Source organism: Plecotus auritus, assembly GCF_963455305.1.
Source record: "Plecotus auritus genome assembly, chromosome: 2".
Taxonomy (NCBI): domain Eukaryota; kingdom Metazoa; phylum Chordata; class Mammalia; order Chiroptera; family Vespertilionidae; genus Plecotus; species Plecotus auritus.
The window spans coordinates 12,607,195-12,634,723 of record NC_137771.1 but is presented as its reverse complement, the minus strand read 5'-3'; the positions used below and the strand labels follow the sequence as shown (position 1 = coordinate 12,634,723).

The following is a 27,529-nucleotide window of genomic DNA, read 5'->3' as shown; positions in this document are numbered from 1 at the left end:
AGGCCGGACATGCCCTGGAGCCCTGCCGTGGTCCCTCCCTAGCTGGCCAACCTCCTGCGTCCCTCCATGGCCCTTATCATGCACCAGTGGGGTCCCTCGGCCTGGCCTGTGCCCTCTCACAATCTGGGACCCTTTGGGGGTGTCAGAGAGCCGGTTTTGGCCTGATCCCACAGGCCAGGCCGAGGAATTACAGTGGTGGACGAATTCGTGCACCGGGCCTCTAGTTAACAGTAATAAAAATATTTATTGAGCTTTTGTTTGGAAGTTAAGGCTGAGAGATTAAATTACACTCCTCAACTCACTCAGTAGTGACAGAGCCAGGATTCAAACCTACATTTGTCTGACTCTACAGCTTGTTTTTAGCTTCTGTGATATATCTTGATTGAGTACCTAAAATGTGCTGGCCACATTTTAGGAAATACTGCCTGGATACACTGTAGTATATGTAATGAGCAGCCCTGGTCTGTTTTTATGGGTCTTTTAGTGGGAAATGCAGACAAAGGTGCTCTAAATATCCTATATAATAAAGAAGTAATATGCAAATTGACCCTCACTCCAACACACAAGATGACCACCCCCATGTGGACACAAGATGGCCACCACAAGATGGCTGGCAGGGGAGGGCATTTGTGGGCGATCAGGCCAGCAGGGGAGGGCAGTTGGGAGGGACCAAGCCTGCAAGGGAGTGCAGTTGGGGGCGATCAGGCCTGCAGGGGAGGGCAGTTAGGGGTGACAGGGCCAGCAGAGAAGGGCAGTTTGGGGCGACTAGGCCTGCAGGGGAGGACAGTTGGGGGGGGACCCAGGCCTGCAGGGGAGGGCAGTTTGGGGGAACCAGGCCTGCAGGGGAGGGCAGTTAGGGGCCACCAGGCTAGCAGAGGAGAGCAGTTAGGGGCAATTGGGCCGGCAGGGAGCAGTTAGGCGTCAATCAGGCTGTCAGGGGAGTGGTTAGGGGGTGATCAGGCTGGCAGGCAGAAGCAGTTAGGGGCAATCAGGCAGGTAGGCAGGTGAGCATTTGGGAGCCAGCAGTCCTGGATTGTAAGAAGGATCCCAGATTGGAGAGGGTGCAGGCTGGGCTGAGGGACACATAACCGCCCCCCCATGCACGAATTTCATGCACCGGGCCTCTAGTAGGTAATAAATAAACAAACAGCTACCACATAAAATGTTTCAGTGTGGAGCGGTAAAATTAGGTGATTTTAAGAGACCATGGTTGGGAAGTCACAGAGACCATATCATTTCAGCTGAGAGCTCAATAAGAAAAATCAAACCATGAGAAAATCAGAGAGAAGGGCAGGATTATAAACTGCTGGACATTAGAAGTATCGTGATGTAGTTAGTTGGACCACTATGCACATTCAGTGAATTCCCATTGAAAGACACCTACTTAATCACTTCATGTTAAAGTGAAGATTGAATTGAATACTTGCATTCCTTTCCACTCTCTCCTTAAAAGGCATTATAATGATGATGATGCTCTGAATATGAGGCAAAAACCCACAAGCATAAGAGGCATAGGTAAAAGATAGCAGCAATATTCTGGAAGTTTGAAATTAGAAGGATGATGGCAATTTATTTAGCAGACTATGAATGTGCATAGGTGTAGATGGAGCTGGAAATGACAACTAGCCTGAATGTTTCAAAAATGCCAGTGTCATAAAAGGGTGAAAAAGAGAAAGGACTGACTAGATTAAAGGAGTCTAAAGAGACATCATACATGGGATGCCAGGTTTTTAATCGCATCCTAAAACAACAAGAAGCTATATTGGACATTTGGGAACAATTATGGGAATTCGAGTATGTATTATATATGTTGGATAATATTTGTATTGACTATTATATGCATGTTAAATTGCTCAGATGTAGAGAAAAGAAACTAACAATGGATGAATCTCAATTGAAGTGAAGCTATCTAGGTGTACATTGTACTATTCAATTTATCTGTAGTTGGAAATTTTCCTAGATAGAAAGTTGACATGGGGAGGTATTAAATAAAGTAGCAGAGGGGCAGTAAAGCATCAGTGAGACACCTACATGGCCTTACACCTCCTCCAATCAGGAGGCTGCCCTTCTCACATGCATCTTCCCCCTCAGAAGAGCTGCTCCCTTTAGAGGTGAAACCAAAGGATTTTGTACTCAAAGTTGAGAGTTGAGGGCAGGGTGGCACACTGCTATATTGGCGATTCAGCAACCCTGGCTGCCAGGCTTTTACCCTCCACGCCAAATATATCACCTAGCCAGGTCACCCCAGGGTAAGAACCTCAAGAACTTCATAAGGGGTTTTAGTACTTAAGCTATGCATATACACTTTACTGTCAAAGAAGACCTTTTTCATTGAAGATTTTCCAAGTACTTAACATACCCAAACAGAATTACCTCAGTTGCCATTTTAAGGAAGGCCTTTGAATCATGACATTGAATTTTTATTTCATAATATACCATTTTTAGTTTTTAAAATGATCACAAAATAAGCAAACATTGTGTAGAAAAATACTTCTTCGTTTCTGGTCCTTTGAGTGATCTTGAATAAAGTTGTTAACCTAAACCCGTGGTCGGCAGACTACGGCTCGCGAGCCATATGCGGCTCTTTGGCCCCTTGAGTGTGGCTCTTCCACAAAATACCATGGCCTGGGCGAGTCTATTTTGAAGAAGTGGCGTTAGAAGAAGTTGAAGTTTAAAAATTTTGGCAAATTTCAATCGTTATACTGTTTATATTTGGCTCTGTTGACTAATGAGTTTGCCGACCACTGTCCTAAACACATTTGCTTATAAAGACACACTTACTTTGTTTTGAAAATAAGATTAATATTGCCTATATCAGCCTGCATTTTACTGAGTTTTATTAATGTTTTAAAAAGTATATGTGAAAATGTCTTGTTTGTCAAGCTTTCTACTGAGTTTGTATAAGTAAAAGATTTTAAACTTATTTTAACCATCTGGTAATGCTATCTAGATTTGGGGTAAGCTTTTATTTGCTATTTGAACAGGAAGCCATGCAATGTGTGGAGGAGCTGAATGCCCAAGGCCCGCTACACGTGTTTGTGAGAGTGGGGGTTGAGTCCACCCTGGAACGGAGCCAGATCACCAGGGATCACATGGGACAGTTACTATATCAGCTGGTGCAGGCAGAGAAGCTCAGCAAGCAGGACTTTTTCAAAGGGTTAGTATTCTCCTCAAGAACGGTGGTATTCCTTTACTAGACTCGTGAGTAGTTCATTTTAATAGCACATATCTATCTTAAGTTTTTAGCTTTTTTCATAGATTAAATTGTGCCCACTCTAACATGTTGATGTGTAATACTGATAATATGTTAGTTGGTATGATGGAATTTGTAGACTGTACTAAATCATAAAGGTTATCTTCTGCTTTTTTATGCTAATTGTTAGACCTATATTATGACATAAGTAAACCTTCCCTATATAATAAAGATGTGATATGCAAATTGACCATCACTCCAACACATAAGATGGCCAGCGGGGGAGGGCAGTTGGGGGCGATCAGGCCTGCAGGGGAGGGCAGTTGGGGGGACCAGGCCCGCAGGGGAGGGCAGTTGGGGGGGACCAGGCCCACAGGGGAGGGCAGTTGGGGGGGGACCAGACCCGCAGGGGAGGGCAGTTGCGGGGGGGGGGGGGGACCAGGCCAGCAGGGGCGGGCAGTTGGGGGTGACCAGGCTGGCAGGGGAGCGCATTAGCGGTAATGGGCCAGCAGGGGAGGTCAGTTGGGGCAACCAGGCCTGCAGGGGAGGGCAGTTGGAGGCAACCAGGCCGGCAGGGGAGGGCAGTTAGGGGTGACCAGGCCAGCAAGGGAGGGCAGTTACGGGCAATCGGGCCGTCAGGGGAGCAGTTAGGTGTCAATCAGGCTGTCAGGGGAGTGGTTAGGGGGTGATCAGGCAGGCAGGCAGGCAGTCGAGCGGTTGGGAGCCAGCAGTCCTGGATTGTGAGAGGGATCCCAGATTGGAGAGGGTGCAGGCTGGGCTAAGGACACCCCCACCACCACCGTGCACGAATTTCGTGCACCGGGCCTCTAGTATTATGACATAAGTAAGGTAGCAGAGATCCCTTAACCATGGGGAACCTGAGGCCTCACCTGCCAAGTAAACCCTTGGATATTCTTTGAGGAAAAAAACTTTTCTTTGTGAAAAATTTTTTGAAAATTTGACTTAACCCAGAAAGCCTTAAACCTTTCAATAAACCATGGTTATTTTTTCCAGTAAATGCTTGTCTGTACATGTTAGCCCTACAGAAGGATATGTAACTCCAAGTTGTTAATGATTTAGTCTATTCCAGGTTGGGTTCATTATGATTCCTGCTGATGGTTAGTTTGATGAAGTATGGCTGTCACTGGTGTTGATCCTCATTTGATCAGATTCTGATTTCTTTGTGCTACACCATCATCATAAGTGGATGGATCAGTTCTTTGTGGTACAGCCATAGAATCTCACCCAGGCTTAGGTTCTAAAAGCAATGTTTAAGAGGAAGATTGCATATGTTAAAAAATTTAGTTTTAGGGGCCATGTTGTACAATATAAACTTACAATCACAGCCATCGCTGATACGTGCTCACTCTCTAAGGGAACAGGAACTAAGACTTCCTGGGGGCTGGATACCAGATCCACATCCCCCAGCTCATACTTACTTGGGATAGCTCATTAAGCAGAATGGCAATAAAATTTCTGCACTATTCAACTTATTTTTCTCCTTCTAAATCTTTTTTTGCCAAGCTCATGTACTTTTTGTTGTTGTTTTGTTAATCTTCACCTGAGGGTATCTTTTCTATTGATTTTTAGAAAGAGTGGAAGGGAGGGAGGGAGAAACATCTATGTGGGAGAGGCACATCAGTTGGTCACCCTCCACATGTACCCCAACCGGGGCTAGAGATCGAACCTTCAACCCAGGGACGTACCCTTGACTGGGAATCAAACCCAAGATCCTTTGGTCAGCGGGCCGACATTAACCACTTAGCAACTCCGGCCAGGGCTCAGGTTGTATGGAGAAGAAATTTTTAATCTCAGCATTAAATGCACATGTGATGAAATGCTACTGTGTGTCTTTCAGCTATGGTCAACCTCTTAGAATAGTGTAATCATTAAATGCCAAGATTGAATGTACTTAGAAAAATTACTCTTTCGATTTGTGAGGAAAGGTGGCATTGTTCTCAAGGTTCTGGGGAATTTATACCTGCCCCTAGGACCAGTAAAACGTTGTCTTTCCGCCGGTCCGTGTGGCTCGGTGGACTGAGCGTCATCCCATGGACCAAGAGGTCACCGATTCAGTTCCCAGTCAGGGCACATGCCTGGGTTTCAGTTCAGTCCTGGCAGGGGGTGTGCAGGAGGTAACCAGTCAATGTTCTGTCTCTCTCAACCTCTCCCTCTCTCTCAAAAAATCAGTACAAACATTGTTTTCAAGTTGACTTTCAGCAGTAAGTCAGATTTCTCTGAATTCAGTGCCTGACTAGATTAAGGCCATCTGACCCAGTTAATTTAGTAAGAAACTTTGGCAAAAATTGCTGTGGTTGTTGGCATTTAAGGCCAGGATGGTTTCCAGTTTTAAAAGAGAAATATGTTGTTCACTCTAGTAACCAGCCAGTATAAATAGTAAAAGCAATGAGGGGTGTACACACCCACACAAACAAATTGAGGTCTGCCCCTAGCCAACTTGAAAGTATAATTTCAACACTCTAGAAACTACATTTGCAATAACTATTATTTTATTTAAAAAAACTTGCTTTTTACCCAGATATTATGCTATAGTCACCAGAAAATTTGGGAAATGCTGGATTATTATTTACCGTTTCATGTCTCTCTTCAAACTATACTCAGAAATTGATTCATATCTGGGAAGACCCCAAGAAATGTAGTCTGGCTTCATCAGTTTTACTTGAATTTGTGAGGTGCCAGCTTGGTTTCTAGGCTGTCTCAGACATTTGCATTTCCCTTTGTTGGTCCCTTGAGGAAAAAGTGTCATCCAGTCATGGTATCCACACTTTCACTGGCACTGCAGCTGCTGCTGATGGTACTACCACAACCATTTATTTAGACTGAAAATGAGATTAACACTTCTGTATCTCAGTAACTACTTCATCTTTTTCTATTTTTACTTCCTTCTGCAGCTAGAGATAATGCAGTGGCTCCGGGCTAGCTTTTAATATTAAATTAGACCTAACCAGGCCATCCTTAGATCAGAACCCCTACAAAGACCCCTATTTCTCCCTAAATGGGGAGACCTGGCAATTTTTTTTAAGATGGAAACAAACCGATAGTATCATGTCATTATCCACAAAGAGGCTTCTTGCAAATAGATCAGAGTTTCCCAATTATTTCTAAAGTCCAAGTTATAAATAGTCCATACTGTCCAGAGAGGCCAGTTCATTGGAGCCATGGAAATGTCCTAATCTTATGTCTCTTTAGTCCCAACATCCAAATATTTTTGTTTTTATACAGCATTGTGGGGGAGCATCTAAGGTTAGCTTCCTTGTATGCTGCTACTGCCTAGATGCTAACTTTTGAGCAGTCATTGAAGCTGTTTCTGTCTAGTTTCCCAAGCGAGCCATCTCTCCTGCAGTTCCTTTTAAGGCATGCAGTGCTACTAAATATTAAGTTAGGTTAGACAGAAGTTTCAAATAGGCTCTTTGTGTCATATTGTTTATAAATAAAGCTTAGAACCTTTGGAATTTTCCTTACAAGGTGCTATATCAACTCTGAGCATAACAGTTGCCATATATCAAACATCTCCACAAAGGCAACATCAGCCATTCTCTTAGAATTTTCAGGACTTGAATCTAAATGCTTTATGATGTAAAGTAGGTGGGTAGGTATAGTTTAAGCACTGTTGATACAGTCATTTTATATCATGGCTTTAGAAGACTTCTTTTTTAAAGGTGTCTAGTAAGAGTAGGTGAGTGTACTCAACTATTAGCCACAGAATTGGAATCACTTTGAAAGTTTAATAAACATGACATCAAGGATGGTAAAAATTGGAGTTGACAATAAACACAAAATAATGTGTCCTTCAGGAGGCTTGATATATTAGTATTTCACTTCAAGAAATACTTGTTGGAGAGGAAATTTTTCTCTCCTCCTTAACTACTTTTTTGGAACTTTTCTTGCCACAATGGCATTTCTGCCTTTGTAAGAAGTTAGAGTTCAGAGCTTACACAGACATTCATACTAAGGTTCAAGTGCAAGATTGCAGAGGTGCCAGTGGACAGTGAAGACCCTATTTGGTCATCTAGGTAGGATCTAGTTTAAATAGTCTTTGCAGATGATACTGCAGTAGAAGGCTTTTCGTCGTCTTTTATTTCTCCCTTTTACCTGTAGTTAGATTCGTTTGATTAGTCATAATAATACTTGATCAACCTGACTTTTAGATTTATTCACTATCTCTTCCTTATTTATCTACAGCCAAATTTCCATTTAAAATTTAGTTATCTTCATGCAAATTGTGCAAGAGCTGCTGACAATATCATTTCCAAATTGTGTTCGATTATTTTGCCCTTTTAGCAGATTTTTTATCAGACCTTTACTGAATTTTTTAAAATTCCAACTTGTAACCATGTACTCCTTTTTTAAATTAAATTTTAGGCAGGAACCCAGTATATAAAATAAGTAAAAGTAGATCTTCTATCATTGAAATGGGGGTAGGACTCCTGAAGTCCCACCTATGGACCCTTTCCCAAGTGCAGTCCAGTGGGTGTGATGGTCACTACATACCAAGAAGCAAGGGTATGGAATAGCTCTATTTCATTCATTCAGGCAGCAGAAATGTGTATTATGCAAGGCATTGTTACAGAGGATGTAGTTTGTAGTCCAAAGACTACTGTGTGTAGGAGCTTCTACACACCTCGGATTTTTTCTTTTAAAATCATACAGAAGGATTTAGGAACTAAAAAGAAATGTCTCATAACAGGCTTGTTTTATGTTAAATCCTATGTTCAGCCAAACATGTTTTGTTTGTTTTTTTAATCAGCAGTATGGATTTGACCAGTGATTGTGTTCTGCAGATAGTCCCATGACTAATTGAGAAGTAGAATACCAAGGCAAGAATATGGGTATCTTTTAGTTGTAATATGAGATGAAAATAGCAGTAGTTATACTGCTGAAAGACCAGCACGGCTGCAGTTATTGTCCCATGGGCTCATTAAACAGTCTAATCTATGCCACTAGCCCATGGAACATGAATTGGCATTATAGGGTGATTAACCCAGAAATCTTGGAGTCCGTCCAGATTATGGTCCATTAGTAGCACATTAACTGAGCTGAAAGTCTGCACATAATGGGAGAATAGTCAAGTATCTATTGTCACAAATAGATGTCAAATAATTCCAAGCTGGAAACTCAGAAGGTTGGCGTTAAGGATTCATGAAGCCCAGAGTTGGATAATGTGGTGAAGCTGCAAACTGTTTTGAAATAGCACCTTTAGAAAGGTGACTGTGCCTAGTATTGGTACCTTTTTGTTTAAGTGAAAAATTTTAATGACATGATGTGTAGGCTTCTGAGGTAGGTAAAGAAGAGTAGCATACTTGCTAGAAACTAGAACTGCATTGGAAAAGCACACACTTTATATATGCAGAGATCTGAAAGGACATGAAGACAAATACCACCTGCCCACAGCCTCTTCATTCATTCTTCCTTTTCTTGTGATTATGTTTATTTCCTTGTAAGTAAGTATGTGTCTCCTATAATTAAATTTACTTCTGCTTTGTACTTTTTAAAATACTATATATGGGACTAATTAAGAAAGTCTTAGGTTATGTTTTTATGCTTATAACTGAATAGCTATGCTGTTGAGCCTAAGTAAAATTGCACTGATGTTTTGTATTTGACTTTCCTAAGTACTATATTCAAATCCCATTTATTTCACTTCATATTGAGAAATATATCATAGCATGAAAGCCTGAAACCATTGACTTTTCTTTGAAGATGTAACAGTTGGTAACATGTTATAATGCTGATGTTATTAGTAAAGTTGTCCAATTCTTTTATCCTTCCAGTTTGTCCCCTATTGTAAGCTCCTCAAGGACAGCGGGTTTTGCCTTTTCTTCTCTTTGTGCCTGGTCTGCACTACACTAAATTTTTAGTCAGTGCTTCTGGCTGACTCCAAAGATATGATACTCAACTGTAATGAGCTTTTTATAGTGTGGGATTAAATTGATAGCTATTCCCCCAGAATCTCACATGGCTGCCTCATTTCCATCATTTAAGTCTTTCAAATGTCACCTCAATACAGAGGTATTTCTGACCACCAGCTATATTGGGATATCCTAGTACCATAGTTCATGTTCTTCAGCGTATTGAATTGGCCCTATCTGCAAGTATGCTTTTCTCTCCCTCCCCCCACACTAATATAAGCTCTTTGAGAGCTAGAACCAGTTACTTTATGCCCAGAATAGTACCCAACATAGCAAGTGCTTAATAGGCACTTCTTTGCTGACTGATTTTGGTCTCTTTATTTAATCTTAACTTTTGAATTACATTTGCATGTGAATTATTTTCTGTTCTTTTTTAGTTTTTCAGAAACATTGGAAACAGCAGATGACATGGCCATTGATATTCCCCACATTTGGTTGTACCTTGCTGAACTGGTAACTCCCATGTTAAAAGAAGGCGGAATCTCCATGCGAGAACTTATCATGTACGTTGTTCTTGTTTCTTTTGCTATATGTCAAGTTAAACTGATGCAAAACTCATCAGCTGTCCTTCTAGCATAATGCTGTTCCCTTAGTACAGCAATTTCCAACCTTTTTCATCTCGTGGCACACACTAATTACTAAAATTCTGCAGCACAAGGAAAAAAAATATTTTTTGCTGATCTGAAAAAAATAGGTATAATTTTTACTCATTCACACCAAACAGCTATTGTTATGTTGGCTGTTGTCATTTCTTTATTTGACAATCTAAGGAAAAGGTCAGTGACCTGACTAAATAGTCAGGTATTACGTGCTTTAAAAGTTCTTGTGGCTGGGGAAAGGATAATCTCAATAAATAATGTTGGGAAAACTGGATAACAACATGCAGAAGAATAAATTAAACTCTATCTTACCCCAAAAAATGTTATGCAGTGTTAAATTTTCTATTTGTCTTTAAGATCAAACTCCTTAGCTTGACTAATAAACACTTTATAATCTGGCCTTTGTTTTTATCTTCAATTTCACATTTTCTAACTCCAACTTTCTTCTTCCAATCAACTCCCACCTACCACCACTTGCTCCCCAACCAACACACACAAACTCCTGTCTGGTTATATTAATCTACTAGGAGTTCCCTAACTGTACCAGGATCTGCCATCATTTCCTATCCTGCTCTTCTATCCTGTTGACTGACACCCCCGCTCCTTCCCCTCCTGTCTACATAATCTCACCGTACTTCCTTATATGTTGTATTTTTTATTCTTAACATTCTGGTTAACATTAGGTTGTAAAACTAATGTTCAATAAATCTTAATGAATTCATGAATGAAAAAATTCATTTATTCAATAAATACATAAAAATGATTACTATATTTTAAAAAAATAGAAAAAAATTCTTGTGGCACACCAGTTGAAAATTGCTGCCATAGTGCCTTTGGAGACTCTTGGATGCAGCCCGTGACTATGTAAGACTTCCAATTTTAATGTAAAAATGCTACATTATATTAGGTCTGTACTGCGTAAGTGATGGGTATGTTCTAGCCTTGTGGTCCAGTGAGGTTAGCAGTGATTATAGATTTGGCTCCAGAATCGTGTAACTGACAAGAGGGTGATTGCTCCTGGAAACTTAATGTTACCCAACTCTTATGTCTGTCATTGCTCCGATGTTGTAAGAAGTTGTATTTCCACATAATAGCTTATCAGACTGTGACACCTGCATAGTGCATGCTCAGGTTGTTGTAAAAGGAACTGAGGTCTCAGGCATTCCTAAATTTGAACGTGAGTGGGAAATTATTGCCATGTTGTATAGGCTAGTATTTCCCCAAAAATTGTTCATATAGTCAAAGTCTATATGCTGTTGTGTCTCTTTTCTTTGACATTCACAAGTTTATTATAGCACATTCAAGATTATGAGAATTCTATAGTTAAAAAAAAAAAAAAGTAAAAACTATTCAGGTTTGTTTAATTCACATTGCCTCACTTAATTGACTATAGATTTTTTTTTTTTTTAAGGAATGACTATTGATATCATACAGAATACAGTTTAGTAAATACTGGCTTAGACTATGAAAAAATTGGTCCGTTTCTGTGTTTCATCTATATTCTTTAAAAAAAAGGCTTCCCTGCCCTAGCCGGTTTGTCTCAATGGATAGAGCGTTGGCCTGCGGACTAAAGGGTCCCAGGTTCAATTCCGGCCAAGGGCACATTCCCGGGTTGCGGGCTCGATTTCCCCCCAGTTGGGGACGTGCAGGAGGCAGCCAATCAATGATTCTCTCTCATCATTGATGTTTCTATCTCTCTATCTCTCTCCCTTCCTTTCTGAAATCAATAAAAAATATATATTTTTTTAAAAGGCTTCCTTTCTTAAAAACACTTAATAACTAAGTTTTACAAGTCCCTGTTACCTAAGGTGTTTCTCTCCTTTCAGCTTAAAGTGGGGTTTATTTTTTAAAAAATATTGTTATGGATTTCAAAGAGGAAGGGAGAGAGATAGAGAGATAGACACATCACTGATGAGAGAGAATCATTGATCAGCTGCCTCTTGCATGCCCCAACCCGGGGATGAAGCCCACAACCCAGACATGTCCCCTGACCGGGAATCGAACCTCCACCTCCTGGTTCATAGGTCGATGCACAACCACTGAGGCAAGGATTTATGTAAATAAATAGATTATTAAGTGAGAATGAGCCTTGCAATTGCTTCTATAATTGAAGCAGTTACAGAAAAAGGCAAAACCCAGGAATTCTAACGTCCTTTTCCAGCTTCTCCATGAAGCATAAAATGAACCTGAAGTCTCTCAACTATTTTTGCTGAAAATTACTCGGAGTCTTGTATTGGATATGGCTGGCCCAGTGTTATTTAGATGTACAGTACCTGTTCTTTTGGCACACATTGTTCTAGAACAGGGAATTTGTTCTGAGGTACTTAATCACTACTCCTTTCTTTTACAGAGAATTTTGCAAACCTTTACTTCCTGTTGGAAGAGCTGGAATCTTGCTTTCTGAAATATTGCACCTTCTATGCAAACAAATGGTGAGTGTTAAACTGAGTGTCCGACTCAACAGCATATTAGGAAGGGCAGTGATTTTGACCTTGGGTTATTTGTAAATAGCTTAGGTGTCATAATGCACGTAATTCATTTTCCGTTTATTATTTGGAAAAAAAAAGAGTGAGGTCTGTTTCAATCTAGTTTCTTCCAGGGGTTTATTTGTCCTTCCGTTTACTAGTAACTTGGAAAAGAATTACCTAATCTCAACTAGATTTGATTAAATTCTAAAGAATTTCAAGATATGTTTTATTTGTGGCTAGTTAATTTATCTTCTCTTGAAACAAAATGGCTGCATTATTGCCCTAGGTCAGGGGTCAGCAAACTGCGGCTCGCAAGCCACATGAGGCTCGCGAGCCGCGGTTTGCCGCTCTGTTGACTAATGAGTTTGCAGACTGCTGGACTAGACTAAATGTCACCGTGTAGCGGGAAGCTGTGAGGATTAGCCAGTTGTGGCATATTGTGTGCAAAGAGGTAAAGGGTAGTATATGACAGTGGTCGGCAAACTCATTAGTCAACAGAGCGGCAAACCGCAGTGACCACTGCCCTATGTGGTTTGACTCAGTGGATAGGCCCTCTGCCTGAGGACTGAAGGGTCACAGGTTCGATTCTGGTAAAGGGGCATGCAAGAGGCAGCCGATTAACGATTCTCTCTCATCATTGATGTTTCTATCTCTTCCTCTCTCTTCCTCTCTGAAATCAATAAAAATATATATACTAGAGGCCCGGTGCACGAAATTCATGCACGAAGGGTGGGAGGGGTGTCCCTCAGCTCAGCCTGCACCCTCTCCAATCCGGGACCCCTTGAGAAATGTGCGACAGCCTCAGCGATCAGACATCCCTTTCACAATCCAGGACTGCTGGCTCCCAACTATTCTCCCCTGCAGGCCTGGTCCCCCCCCCAACTGCCCTCCCCTGCTGGCCTGGTCCCCCCCAACTGCCCTCCCCTGCAGGCCTGGCCCCCCACAAATGCCCTCCCCTGCAGGCTTGGTCCCTCCTAACTGCCCTCCCCTGCTGGCCTGGTCCCCCCCAACTGCCCTCCCCTGCAGGCCTGGTCCCCCCCCAAATGCCCTCCCCTGCAGGCTTGGTCCCTCCCAACTGCCCTGCTGACCTGGTCCCCCCCAACTGCCCTCCCCTGCAGGCCTGGTCCTCCCCAACTGCCCTTCCCTGCTGGCTGGGTCTCCCCCAACTGCCCTCCCTGCTGGCCTGATTGCCCACAACTGCCCTCCCCTGCAGGCCTGGTACCCCCAACTGCCCTCCCCTGCAGGCCTGGTGCCCCCCCCAACTGATCTCCCCTGCAGGCCTGGCTCCCCCCCCAAATTCCCTCCCCCGCAATCCTTGTCCCACCCAATTGCCCTCCCCTGTTGACCTGGTCTCCCCCAACTGCCCTCCTCTGCTGGCCCGGTTACCCCTAACTGCCCTCCCTGCTTGCCTGATAACCCACAACTGCCCTCACCTGCAGGCCTGGCCCCCCAACTGCCCTTCCCTGTGGGCCTTGTCCCCTTCAACTGCCCTCCCCTGCTGGCCTGGTCTCCTCCAACTGCCCTCCCCTGCAGGCCTGGGTCCCCCCCAACTGCCCTCCCCTGCAGGCCTGGGTCCCCCCCAACTGCCCTCCTCTGCTGGCCTGGTCACCCCTAACTTCCCACAATTGCCCTCCCCTGCAGGCCATCTTGTGGCGGCCATCTTGTGTTCACATAGGGGCATCCATCTTTGACCACATGGGGGTGGCCATCTTGTGTCTCGGTGTGATGGTCAATTTGCATATTACTCTTTTATTAGATAGTATTTTTTTTTAATTTAATATTTATTGTTCAGATTATTACAATTGTTTCTCCTTTTTCCCCCCATAGCTCCTCCCCTCCACCCGGTTCCCACCCCACCCTCTGCCCTTACCTCCCCCCCACTGTCCTCATCCATAGGTGTACGATTTTTGTCCAGTCTCTTCCTGCATACCCCTTTCCCCCTGAGAATTATCAGTCCAGTCCCTTTCTATGCCCCTTATTCACCAGTTTATTCTGTACCTCTGATTTTTAATTCACTTGATTTTCTGGTTCACTTGTTGATAGATATGTATTTGTTGTTCATAATTTCTATCTTTACTTTTTTCTTCTTCTTCCTCTTCTTAAAGAATACCTTTCAGCATTTCATATAATACTGATTTGGTGGTGATGAACTCCTTTAGCTTTTTCTTTTCTATGAAGCTCTTTATCTGCCCTTCAATTCTGAATGATAACTTTGCTGGGTAGAGTAATCTTGGTTGTAGGTTCTTGCTTTTCATCACTTTGAATATTTCTTGCCACTCCCATCTGGCCTGCATAGTTTCTGTTGAGAAATCAGCTGACAGTCGTATGGGTCCTCCCTTGTAGGTAATTAACTGTTTTTCTCTTGCTGCTTTTAATATTCTCTCTTTGTCTTTTGCTCTTGGCATTTTAATTATGATGTGTCATGGTGTGGTCCTCTTTGGATTCCTTTTGTTTGGGGTTCTGTGCGCTTCTTGGACTTGTAAGTCTATTTCTTTCACCAGGTGGGGGAAGTTTTCGGTCATTATTTCTTCAAATAGGTTTTCAGTATCTTGCTCTCTCTCTTCTTCTGGCACCCCCATAATTCTGATGTTGGTACGCATGAAGTTGTCCCAGAGGCTTCTTACACTATCTTCAATTTTTTGGATTCTTTTTGCTTTTTGCTTTTCTGGTTGGGTGTTTTTTGCTTCTTTGTATTTCAAACCTTTGACTTGATTCTTGCGTTCCTCTAGTCTGCTGTTGGGTCTCTGTATAATATTTTTTATTTCAGTCAGTGTATGTTTAATTTCTAGTTGGTCCTTTTTCATATCTTCGAGGGTCTCGCTAAATTTATCAGCCTTTTCTAGGATATTCTTAAAAAAACTTATAACCGTGGTTTTGAATTCTATATCCAGTCGTTTGTTTTCCTCCATTTCTTTCGTTTGTGATCTGTTTCTTTGTCACTGCATTTTCGTTGCTTCCCTGAGTTGGTAGGGTAGCTTTGTGTGCTAGGTTTCCCTATATGGCCCAGTGGGTCGGCCTCCCCAGTTAACCTGAGGTGGACACTCTTGGTGCACCCCTTTGTGGACTGTGTGTACAGCCTTGTTGTAGTTAAGTCTTGATTGTTGTTGGTATCACTGGGAGGAATTGACCTCCAGGCCAGTTGGCTGTGAGGATCAGCTGTGTCTATGCTGGGAGAAGTTTGGTGCTGAAGACAGCCTTATAGGATCAGACTTGCAAAATTGCAAAAGCCTTTGTGCTCAGCTTGGATGGGGTGGAGTCTCAGGGCGGAGCAGACAGTCTTGGCTTCTCGTCAGCCCTGCCCTTGCACAGGGTGGAGCAGACAGTCTTGGCTTCCCATCAGCCCTGCCCTTGCATGCGCACCTCCAGACCTCTGCCTTCCGCGGCTCCCCTGAGTTTCCGCCTGACAGTCCAGATTCCCCCCGTAAGAGAGTGGGTCCCCAGGGGCTCGCCCGGAACTGGGGTTCAGTGCAGTCGGAACTGGGTTTCAGTGCAGTCAGGAGCTTCCGACTCCCTTCCGCTAGGGAAAGCCTGCAGCAACCTCCGCATTCAGTCTTCTCTGCGAGCACTTGCACGCATGCCTCCAGACCCCTGCCCACTGCGGCTCCCCCGAGTCTCCGTGTGCCTTTCTCTCTACCTGACAGTCCACACTCCCACTGTATGAGCCTGGGTCCACGGGGTTTCGCCTGGAACTGGGGTTCAGTGCAGTCTGGAGCTTCCTTCCCCCTCCCGCCAGAGAAAGTCAGCCAGGCACTCAGCCGCCCTTCCTCTCTGCACACGTGTCTCTGTACCTCAGCCCTTTGCCGCTCCTCTGATTCTCCGTGAGCTTTTCTCTTTCCTTCTAGTTGTAGAATTTTCACTCAGCCAGCCTTCCTGTGGTACTGGATGATGTCCGTTCTGTCTTGTAGTTGTAGTTTTGAAATTGTTGTGCGAGGCAGCAGTTTAGGTGCTTACCTATGCCGCCATCTTGGTTTCTCCCTAGATAGTATTTTAAAAGGCTGCATTATTTATACTTTTTAATTTATTTGAATGAAAATTCCTCTGCTTTCAGAGAAAGATGGGATTAATCATTGAATGGTTGATTTTTGCCCTGGCCATATGGCTCATTAGTTGGAGCATTGTCCCATACACCAAAAGGTTGCGGGTTTGATCCCTGGTTGGGGCATGTACTGGAGGCAACCGATCAGTTTCCCTCTCACATAAATGTTTCTCCCTCTCTCTTCCTTCCTCTCTCTCTAAAAACCAATGAGAACATATCCTTGGGTAATGATTTAAAAAAATATGATTGATTTTATTATTTTTTTATCATGGACTAGGTAATTTGATTACAAATAGGTGGTAAAAAGGACTCTGCAGGATTGTAAATCTCTATCTTAAAGTTAAATTTATTTTAATTTGATAAATACCACACAATTCTCTGCAAAGGTCTATGTTAGGATCTCAATCCACAAAGAATACTAAACCATCAAGGAATTTATAAACTGGAGAGGGAGACAGATGAGTCAAACCCAATAGTTTCAAAAGAGTGTGTCAGTGCACTATTAGAGGTCTAATGGGTTTGGTTTGGGAAAGAGGTGTATCACCGCAAAGGTGATGTAATGCCTGGAGTCAGATGTCAAAATAAAATAGAACTCAGGCATGAAAATTCTGGAGTGATTTCTGACTTACTCAAACCAAAACTAAAAATATTGAGATGATAGTTTTTATTGTTTTATAGGCATTGATAAAAACAATTCAGTGTTTTATTTCTCCTTATAAATCTAGAGAAGTCCTTCTGTATTACATTTGTGTAATAGTTATTCATAGACAGGTATACTAAATAACCTGGACTCTAGATCTAGTTGATTATCTATTTGTTATTAATACACTTTGCTTGCAGGCACTAAAGTTTTTATTGAACCCTAATTGCAGTTCAAAAAGTCCCTTCTTCTCTCCCATCTAGTTGACTTAGTCCTCATTTAAAACTCAAAATTCTTGTTGACTTTTTTGTAAAAACCAAAATGAAATTCTCATAGCGCATAAACTCTGCAGTCGGGCAGCCTCAAACCCTGACATTTTCCTTTCTCGCTGTGCCTTTATGCAAGCAGCGGACTTGCACCTCCTCATCAGTTTTCTAGCTGATCACAGCTCTTCTCTGGTTCTTGCTTTCAGCTTCTGCTTTTCCCTTGAAATACTTCTCATACCTGGTTCAAGAGCAACAACTTTATTAGCCTTCTCACGTTAGGCAGCATAACCATGATCTACTAGGAAGAGGAGTACCAGTGAGATTGTTGAATGGCTTTAATAGCAGATGCTTATAGCAATATCTAGGAAAGAGAGTGTTGAATTTGTAAACTCTGTGTTTTAATCACTTTTTTAATTCCAAGTACCAGCTTGCCAATCCTCATATTAGTCATCCAGTAAAATAAATGATTAAACCTTAAACAGCTAAATTTCAGTCTTTCACCATTATATTTCCATCCTTTCAGACATCTCAGTTTCAATGCTTAGAGTCCTAAGAGATTAACTTCATATCAGCAAGGGAAAGTTTTTATTTTTCAGTCTTAACAGTTGTGCACTGTTTTTTTCTCGTGCCAATGTAAAAGTAAGTGGATTTTGACTTATCTCTGTTTCAGAGCCATAAGAAAGTGGGAGCCCTGTGGAGGGAGGCTGACCTCAGCTGGAAGGACTTTGTACCAGAAGGGAAAGATGTACATAATTTCCTCTTGGAACAGGTAAGAACAAGACTTACTCCTTCCTGTTTGATAGTACATATTTTCAGTCCACAATTGGGAATATGGAATATGTATATGTGGAGGACCAGTTTAATTTATACACAGATTTTTATTTTTTTTTTTTTTTTTTTTTTTTTTTTTTATTTTTTTATTTTTTTTTTTTTTATTAAATAAATCTTTATTCAGCTTATTACAATTATTTCTCCTTTTTTCCCCCATAGCTCCCCTCCACCCATTTCCCACCCCACCTTCTGCCCTTACCTATACACAGATTTTTAACTGCACAGGTGGTTGGTTTCCCTCACCCCCATGTTGTTCAAGGGCCAACCATAATAAGTCTATTTTATCTTATTATTATTTTTTAAATATATTTTTATTGATTTCAGAGAGGAAGGGAGAGGGAGAGAGATAGAGAAACATCAATGATGAGAGAGAATCATTGATCAGTGCCTCCTGAATGCCCCCTACTGGGGATCAAGCCCCCAACCCAGGCATGTGCCCTTGATTAGAATTGAACCCAGGACCCTTTAGTCCACAGGCCAACACTCTGTCCACTGAGCCAAACCAGCTAGGGCCATAGTAAGTCTATTTTATAAAGGAAATGAAGATAATTTCATTAACATTCTAGTCATTAAAATTAGACCAAAATAGGAGTTACTAGCTGCCTGTGGAGATAATGAATTAAAGACATCAATGACCACACACAAGAAGGAATGTAGTCCTTGTCTAAAAGTCATTAAACAGATGACTGCACCATCAGCAATCCCTGGGGAAGGGAGAGAATGATATCCAGGGTTTCCACATTATAATATTCAAAATGTCTAGTTCTCAACAAAAAAATTATAAAGCATACAGAGAAACAGGAAAGGAATAAAAAATGAAACTGACAGAAAGCATCCCCGAGGAAGCCCAAAACATTGCACATACTAGACAACGATTTTAACTGTTTTAAATATGCTCAAATTGCTGAAGAAAACCATGGGAAAAGAACTAAAGGAAAATGATGTAGGAACAAGTTGGGAATATGGATAAAGAAGTAGAAATTATAAATAAGAACTAAACAAATTCTGGATCTGAAAAATTACAATAGCTGAAGTAAAAACTAACTACAGAGATGCAACACTTAATGACATTTCGGTCAAAGCCAGACCACATATATGATAGTGGTCCCATCTATAATAATGAAAGGGTAATATGCTTATTAGACTGTACGTCCCTCCAGACGTCCTTCCAGACAAAGCCGCCAGCAGGCGGGGGCCATGGCAGAGGCAGGAGAGGTCCCCAGCTGCAGCCGCAGTGGGCAGGGCCGGGGCCAAGGCTCTTGCATGAAATTTCGTGCATCGGGCCTCTAGTAAGATTATAATGGAGCTGAAAAATTCTGGTTACTTAGTGACACTGCAGCAGTCATTGTAGAGCAAAAGTTGCAAAAATCAACAAGTTTGTGACTGAGATGACAAGCAACTTTAACCTGGCTGTGGTTGAGGATGACATTGAAGCACTCCTAGGGGTGGCTCCCGAGGAATTAACTAACGAGGAGTTGTTGGTACTAGGAACACATAGCTGAAGAAGAGGCAATAGAAAGTAATTGCAGAAGAAAAAGAAGAACCTCCAAGAAAGTTCACCATGAAGGCTTTAGCAGAAGCATTTGCAGATCTCAACAAGATCCTTGAAAAGTTTGACAACATGGACCCCAACACTAAAAGGTTTACATTTAATAAAGAAGAATGTGCATGGTGCATTATCTGTTTACAAGCAAATCTATAATAAAATTTTTTTTAAAAGTCCCAGCCAGTTTTACTCAGTGGATAGAGCGTCGACCTGCGGACTGACTGGTCCCAGGTTCGATTCTGGTCAAGGGCACATGCCCAGGTTGCGGGCTTGATCCTCAATGTGGGGTGTGCAGGAGGCAGCTGATCAATGATTCTCTCATCATTGATGTTTCTATCTTTCTCTCCCTTTCCCTTCCTCACTGAAATCAATAAAAAAAAAATATATTAAAGCCCTAACTGGTTTGGCTCAGTGGATAGAGCGTCAGCCTACAGACTGAAGGGTCCCAGGTTCAATTCCCGTCAAGGGCATGTACCTTGGTTGCGGCACATCCCCAGTAGGGGTGTGCAGGAGGCAGCTGATCGATGTTTCTAACTCTATCCCTCTCCCTCCCTCTCTGTAAAAAATCAATATTATGTTTAAATGTGTATATATATTAAAAATAATAAGAAGAAGAAGAAACCAAGCAAACCACCATGGACATATTTCTGAAGAGTGACACCTTCTCAAGAAGAGCCTCAGTCAGCTCCTTCAGGAGATATTCCAGAAGAAGGCATTGCTGTCGTAGGTGATGACAGCTCCATCCATCCCTGTTATTGCCCTTGGAGACCTTCCAGGGAGACAAAATGTGAAGGTGAAAAAGAGTGATATTGATAATCCTGACCCAATGTAAGCTTGGACTAATGTGTTTGTGTTTTAGGTTTTAACAAGAAAAGTTTAAAAAGTTAAAACAATGTTAAAAGTAGAAAAGGGTTATAAGATAATGATATAAAGAAAATATTTTTGTACAGCTTTACAATATGTTTGTATTTTAAGCTAAGTGTTAATATAAAAGAGTCAAAATGGTTTGTTTGTTTTTTAATGCTCACCTGAGGGTATGTTTTTATTGGTCCCTAGAGAGAGAGGAAGAGGGTGAGGGAGAGAGAAACTTTGATGTGAGAGATAAACATTGATCAGTTGCCTTTGTGTGTGCCCTAATCAGGATGCTAATCCACAACCTTTTGGAGTATGGGATGATGCTCCAACCAACTGAGCTACCTGGTCAGGACAAAAAAGTTTTTAAAAATTAAAGTTTACAAAGTAAAAATGTTACAGTAAGCTAAGGTTTATTTATTATTGAAGAAAGAAAGATATTTTTGTAAGTTTAGTGTAGTCTAAGTGTAGAGTGTTTATAAAGTTTACAGTAATGTACAGTAAGTTGTAGACCTTCAAATTCACTCATTGACTCACCCAGAGCAACTTTTGTCCCTGCAAGCCCCATTCATGATAAGTACATATAAGTGGATCTATGCAATTCAAACCTATATTGTTCAAGGACACCTGTATTGTACCTTTTCTATGTTTATATATACTTAGATACACCAATACCTACCACTGAGTTACAATTGCCTATAGTACAGTAACATGCTGTACAGCTTGGTAGCCTAGAAGCAGTTGGCTTTACCATATAATCTAGGTTTGTAGTAGACTATACCATCTAGGTTTGTGTAAGGGCACTCTATGATTGCACAGTGAAATTGCCTAATGACGCATTTCTCAGAATGTGTCCCTGTTGTTAAGCAACACATTACTGTAAAAGGGTTCAACAGCAGATTTGAGCAGGCAGAAGAAAAGCTCAGCGAACTTGAAAATAGGGCAATTGAAATTGCTCAGTCAGGAGACACTGATTTAGACTAATCTACTCCTATAAAAATTCATACTTAAGTTTTGCAAAAGATACATTATTTTATTAATTGTTTTACTAGTGAATTATCTGGTATTGTTCTATGAAACTGAATATCATTGAATTTTATAAATTAAAAAGTCCCTGTATCAATATATGTTACTATAACTTAAATTTTTAAAATTATAATAACATATATTGGAAAGTTAACTCACTAAACATATAAAAATGCTTTGTAAGAAGAAATTGCTGAGTTTGAAGAGCAGAAAGAAAAATTAATTTTAAAAAATTAACAAAGCCCTAAAGCCCTATGAGATACGCTAAGAGCAAGACAAACCCAGAATGATTGGAAGTTGAGTGTACCCAGAGAGATTGTTCTAGGGGTTTTGTTTGTTTGCTTGTTTGTAAGTAGAATCAGAAATACACAGTAGGAAAAAATGGAGAAATATTCAGAAGGATAGTGCTGATCATTTTGATCCCGTGTAAAATAGAAGATACCCCCATGACTTTGTTTTCCTCTCAGGGTGATAATAACACTGAATTATATCAATGTGTTTAACATTTTATGTTTCAGAAGTTGGACTTTATAGAATCTGACAGTTCCTGTTCCTCTGAAGCACTTTCAAAGAAAGAACTCTCTGCTGAAGAGCTATATAATCGACTTGAGAAACTCATTATTGAGGAGAAAGCAAATGATGAACAGATCTTTGACTGGGTAGAGGTATAATGACTATGTCACCTTCCCTGAAAGCTCTGCCAGAAAGATTCCTGAGGGATCTCCTTAATTCACACATTACCCTTTCCCTTCATGGGAGTTTTTAACTCTAATGAAGTTTATTTTTATTCTTACATGTATTTGTATTTTAAACAATAAGGCTGTTTTTCTATTTTTATAAGATTCATAGTTTTATAATGAGCGCTTTAATTTTTTCCTGGCCAATCATTTTTAGCCTGACCCTTTCAGGGGAAAATACTAGACTGTGCTCCAGGGAACACGCCCATGCCATTCCCTTCCTCCTCTCCTTCTTCCCACAGGCACGTATCCTCTACCAGGGGTCCTCAAACTTTTTAAACAGGGGCCATGTTCACTGTCCCTCAGACCGTTGGAGGCCCGGACTATAGTTTAAAAAAAACAACTATGAACAAATTCCTATGCGCATTGTGGGCCCGGGACGAGTCGGCTGCTAAGCAGGACAGGCAGCGGCACCGGCGGGCCGGATAAATGTCCTTAGCTGGCCGCATGTGGCCCACGGGCCGTAGTTTGAGGACGCCTGCAACTCTAAGGAACCCCGTGAGACTTGCAACCAGGGGAGCATTGGGCAACAGCAACTCATTCCAGGCTTACCTCCTGAACTTGTCTCCAGGGCCCTCTTTTCCCCCTTTTCTCTGGCTTCCCAGTGAGCCAGAGCAGCCCAGCCTAGAGCCTTCTGTTGCTTCTTCTATGCCCTTCCTTGTTTCACTGCCCTAAGTATATTTTGTTGTGGTCAAATTCTTGCTTGCTTTTCTAAAAAGAAAGAAAATACCTGCCTATGAGATGTCTTCTTTTGTTTGTCATTTTTCTTTTGCTGCTCCTCTGGTGTAGGACAGTGTTTTATAGCAAGAAGATACTAAGAAAAATAAGATCTTAAGAGAAATAAACTAAAAAACAAATTGAGGGCTCATTTATTTAGCGTATTTCTAAATACATTTTTTGCCATCCTTAGAAAAGAGTAACAATTTTGTCACCACCACCTGAAGGATTTGTTTGAGGCAATACTTGAGATTTATTTCTAATTCAACATTAAAATTAAGGTAAAAAGTAGTGTTAGCACACCTAGAAAGAGTTGCACTCTACTGAAAAAAGTAGTCTTTAAAATACAATGTGGTGGTGGTATAGTTCTTTCAAATTTATAGATTTGGATAACATCTTAATATGGGTTATATTTTGAGGAAGAAACATGTTTTTAAATCATTGTACTTCCAAATGTATATAGTACACAGCACTGTATAATGGAATGAGCAAAGGTAGGCAGTGACACCCCTGAAAACGAAATACTGCTACTTAGAACATTTTCAGACAGAACTGGCAGTAGCCTGAGTATTTTCCAGTGAATCAGAAGATTAATTTTTGCAAGAAGGTTGAATGTGACCCCATCCGCCCTTAGTGCCAGATGGGACCTAGTTTAGGGGAAATAATTTCTCTGGTGTGTGAGGGTACCTTTAAACTGTTCCATTTACTTTTGATATCAGGCTAATCTAGATGAAAGCCAGATGAGTTCACCTACATTCCTTAGAGCTTTAATGACAGCCGTTTGTAAAGCAGCTATTATAATAGGTAAGTAACATTTCTAAAGGCAAAGTTTAACGTCTGAAATCCCCACTATGTCAAATACTGATGATTTGGGCTTGAGTTTATATTGTCTTTAAAACTTGCCCTATATAGCTCAGTTTCTGTGCAGATGCATGCCTTTTTGTCTACAGTGCCTGGCTGTCTCAAGCAGGGGACAACTAGCTGCCCTGCCTGCAAAGAGCCCAGATCTGAGCAGCTTACTGCATGCCTTTGGTTGTTTTATACTGTGTTTTATACTGTGTTGCATGTGGCTTTTCTAATTCACATTCAAATTTATGAATTTACTTTTCACTTCCAACACTCAAAGCCTCCTCCTTCTTCCTTTCAAGAGTTAAAATGAACGGGTTGAGGATTTTTTTTTAATATATATTTTTATTGATTTTAGGGAGGAAGGGAGAGAGAGAGAGAAACATCAGTAATGAGAGAGAATCATTGATTGGCTGCCTTCTGCATGCCCCAACTGGGGATTGAGCCTGTAACCCAGGTGTGTGCCCTGACCAGGAATTGAACCCTGACCTCCTAGTTCATATGTCAATGCTCAGCCACTGAGCCACACTGGCCAGGCCAGGTTGAATATTCTTAACCTATTAATATCAATCAAGAACTAATCTCACCAGAAAAGCCATCTACACTAATAAAAGAGTAAGATGCAAATTGACTGTACCTTCGTGATGCCAATCAGGAGCAAGTATGCAAATTAACCCAACAAAGATGGCGGGTTAATTTGCATACGCAGGTGCCGAGCGGCTGTGGGCAGGGCGGGACGCAGGCATTCCGCACTGCCCCAGCTGCTCCGGGCCTCTGGGCAGCGTGAGAAGGCAGAAAGGCAGCTCAGGGCCGGAGCAAAAAGGCAGCTCCGGCCGGAGCCAAGGCGGTGCAGGCAGCCAGGGGAAGGAAAGCCCATTCTTGCACGAATCTTCGTGCATCAGGCCTCTAGTTTTATATAACTACATATATGAGGAAAGAAATACCAGTTGCTGCTTCTGCTTTATGTTTACTTTATATAAGCCAATTTCATTGAATGTTGATGAATTTCATAGATGGATAGGATAAGGATTGGTAGAAACCCTAAATATCCCAAGCTGCCTGTAATATTTAACAGTGTTTAACAAGATCATCCTCTTAGCGTCAGATAGAAATCCACATTTGTATCACTGAAATAGGAAAACAAAATTCAACTCCAAAGTTTTTCAGAATTTTAGGTTTCTCTTTATCATTTTGGAAGACAGCTTCAGTATTCTAATTTAAGATTTTCTGTCAACTAATGTTTTTTCAATGTTAGTTCTTTAACGAATAAACAAGCTAAATAGGAAGTCTTGATTTAAAAAATTTAAGTAATTTACATTATCTATGGAAATAAGACTCTGGCACTATAAAACCAGTTGGAAAATATAAAAGCTGCTTTTAAAAACAATATTGTGTCCTTGTGCCAACTCACAGAGGAAATGAAACCTATGCTTCTTGGCTCTGGGAGGCGTTCCTCAGCCCTTGTAGTGTGCCTTCCCCCGAAAGGCCAGATCAGATATGTTGTCTGCCACTGTCACAGTTAGTCCTCACCCTGCTGTAATTAATAATAAATTGGTTCTCATTCTTTTACCCGTCTGAAAAGGTTTACATGAACTGTCGATCTAATTTCCTTTCTAATGTTGTGTTTCTAGTTTGGAAAGTCATAAAACCACTGTACCTGTTTGATTGTGATTAAAGATAAAGAATTGGGTACACAACTGTTGAAGGAACCCAGCACTCAGAATACATCACCCCTCCATGTTCTTTTATTATTTCGGAAAGAGTGTCCCATTAAGAATTTCAGAACATTGTGAATTTCAAAATTTTAGCCTTGGACCTCCTTGCTTCCTCTTTTCTTATAGAGTCATATGTGTCTTAACGGCTCAGAAATTGAAAATGACTTTGTGTTAATTGCTTAAATGTAATGCTTAGTTCTTCTATCACCTCTAGCTGACTGTTCCACCTTCCGAGTGGACACTGCTGTTATCAAGCAGAGAGTGCCGATCTTACTCAAGTACCTAGACTCGGATACAGAGAAGGAACTGCAAGCACTTTATGCACTACAAGCATCAATAGTCAAACTTGATCAACCTGCCAGTAAGTTTATGTCTTGCTACAATTAACCCAACCAGTGGGTGAGCTTTAACCAGGCCAAACTTTAGTGATGGCATGATGGGTTTGAATAGAGATAATAGAGGAATTCCTGGTAACAAAACTCAGATAAGCAACAATTTTAATGAACCTACATTTTTTATGTACTTGACTTTCGTGAGAAAATAATAACTAGTTTAAATTAGATATTTAATCCTCACTCTAGAGAAGTCTAATAAATTTTTTTGCAATGATGGAAATATATGTGTCTTTCATTGTGGCAATCATGAGCCACTTGTCAGTTGAGCACTTGAATGTGGCTATTGTGACTTAAGGAACTAAATTTAAATTTTTAAAAAATATCTTTTTATTGATTTCAGAGAGGAAGGGAGAGGGAGAAAGAGATAGAAACATCAATGTTGAGAGAGAATCATTGACTGGCTGCCTCATGCATGCCCCCTACTGGGATTGAACCCCAGACCTTTCAGTCCGCAGGCTGACGCTCTATCCATTGAGCCATACTGGCTAGGGCTTAAATTTTAAATTTTATATAAATGTAAATAGCCACTGTGGTTAGTGGCTACCCTATTGGACGATTCAGGGGTAGGGCGTCTCCATATTAGCATGCATATTATATAAATTTCACTTTTTTTAACAGATCTTTTTATATATATATATTTTTATTGATTTCAGAGAGGAAGGGAGAAGGAGAGAGAGATAGAAACATCAATGATGAGAGAGAATCACTGATTGGCTGCCTCCTGCATGCCCCCTACTGGGGATCAAGCCCACAACCTGGCATGTGCCCTTGACCGGAATTGAACCTGGGACCCTTCATTCCGCTGAGCCAAGCTGGCTAGGGCGACACAGGTCTTAATAGTAAAAGAGAATGATACTCTTCAGAATTCTCAGAATCCTGCAAAGTCATTAAGGCATTTTAGACTAGTTTTCAGTTAAGGGTTATGATTAATTCTGGCTAATCAGACAAGTAAGGTAACCTGACATCTAAGACTTGGTGATATTGATAAGTTAACTGAATTGTATTAAAGATTGAAAATTTAGTTGAAACTTGTGAAAGTAGATATTATGTGGCTATTGATCTTTGGCACTTCCTTAGGTTATAGCTTTTGCAAAGTTTTCCTTTGGTAGTGCTGATGAATCCTTCTAGGACAGAGATTTTCAACTGGTGTGCAGAAAGAATTTTGTTGTTGTTAATCCAATATTTTTTTCATTGATTGCTAGAGAGAGTGGAAGGGGAGAGAGAGAGATCAATGGGTTCCTCATGCAGGGTGACCTGACTGGGGCTGGGGATTGAACCTGCAACCCAGTTACTCACCCTTGACCCGGAATCGAACCCGTGACCCTTTGGTGAGAGGGCCAGCGCTCTAATCACTGAGTAAAACCAGCCAGGGCAATGCAAGAATTTTGTACAATATTCAATTCCTGACTATTTAGTCAGGGACATTGACCTCTTCCCCTTAGATTGTCAAATTAAAAAATGACAACCGCCAACACAATAGCGGTCTGGTGTGAATGAATCAAAATTATACCTTTTTTTTTTTTTTTTTTTTTTTTTTTTTTTTGGTCAGATCAGCAAAAAATACTTTTTTGTGTATACTACAGAATTTTTAGTAATTACTTTATGTGTGCCATAAGATGAAAAAGATTGAAAATCACTGTTCTAGATAAAGGAGAAGATTGAAACAAATTATTCTCAGGGTATAACTGGAGAGACATCTAAGTGTGAATAAGAGAATGAATCTACTTTGTTT

At 41.1% G+C, this 27,529-nt stretch overlaps 1 protein-coding gene across 30 annotated transcripts in view; it reads left to right on the top strand.

The window, feature by feature from the left end:
* EIF4G3 (eukaryotic translation initiation factor 4 gamma 3) overlaps positions 1-27,529 on the top strand; it is a 290,494-nt gene that overhangs the window by 260,561 nt on the left and 2,404 nt on the right. For all 30 annotated transcript variants that reach the window (XM_080657147.1, XM_080657146.1, XM_080657145.1 and 27 more), the window contains 7 exons: positions 2,985-3,157; positions 9,501-9,626; positions 12,073-12,154; positions 17,803-17,901; positions 21,906-22,052; positions 23,561-23,645; positions 25,617-25,763. In XM_080657147.1, the coding sequence (XP_080513273.1) occupies positions 2,985-3,157; positions 9,501-9,626; positions 12,073-12,154; positions 17,803-17,901; positions 21,906-22,052; positions 23,561-23,645; positions 25,617-25,763 (859 nt within the window). The remainder of the gene's footprint in view (positions 1-2,984; positions 3,158-9,500; positions 9,627-12,072; positions 12,155-17,802; positions 17,902-21,905; positions 22,053-23,560; positions 23,646-25,616; positions 25,764-27,529) is intronic.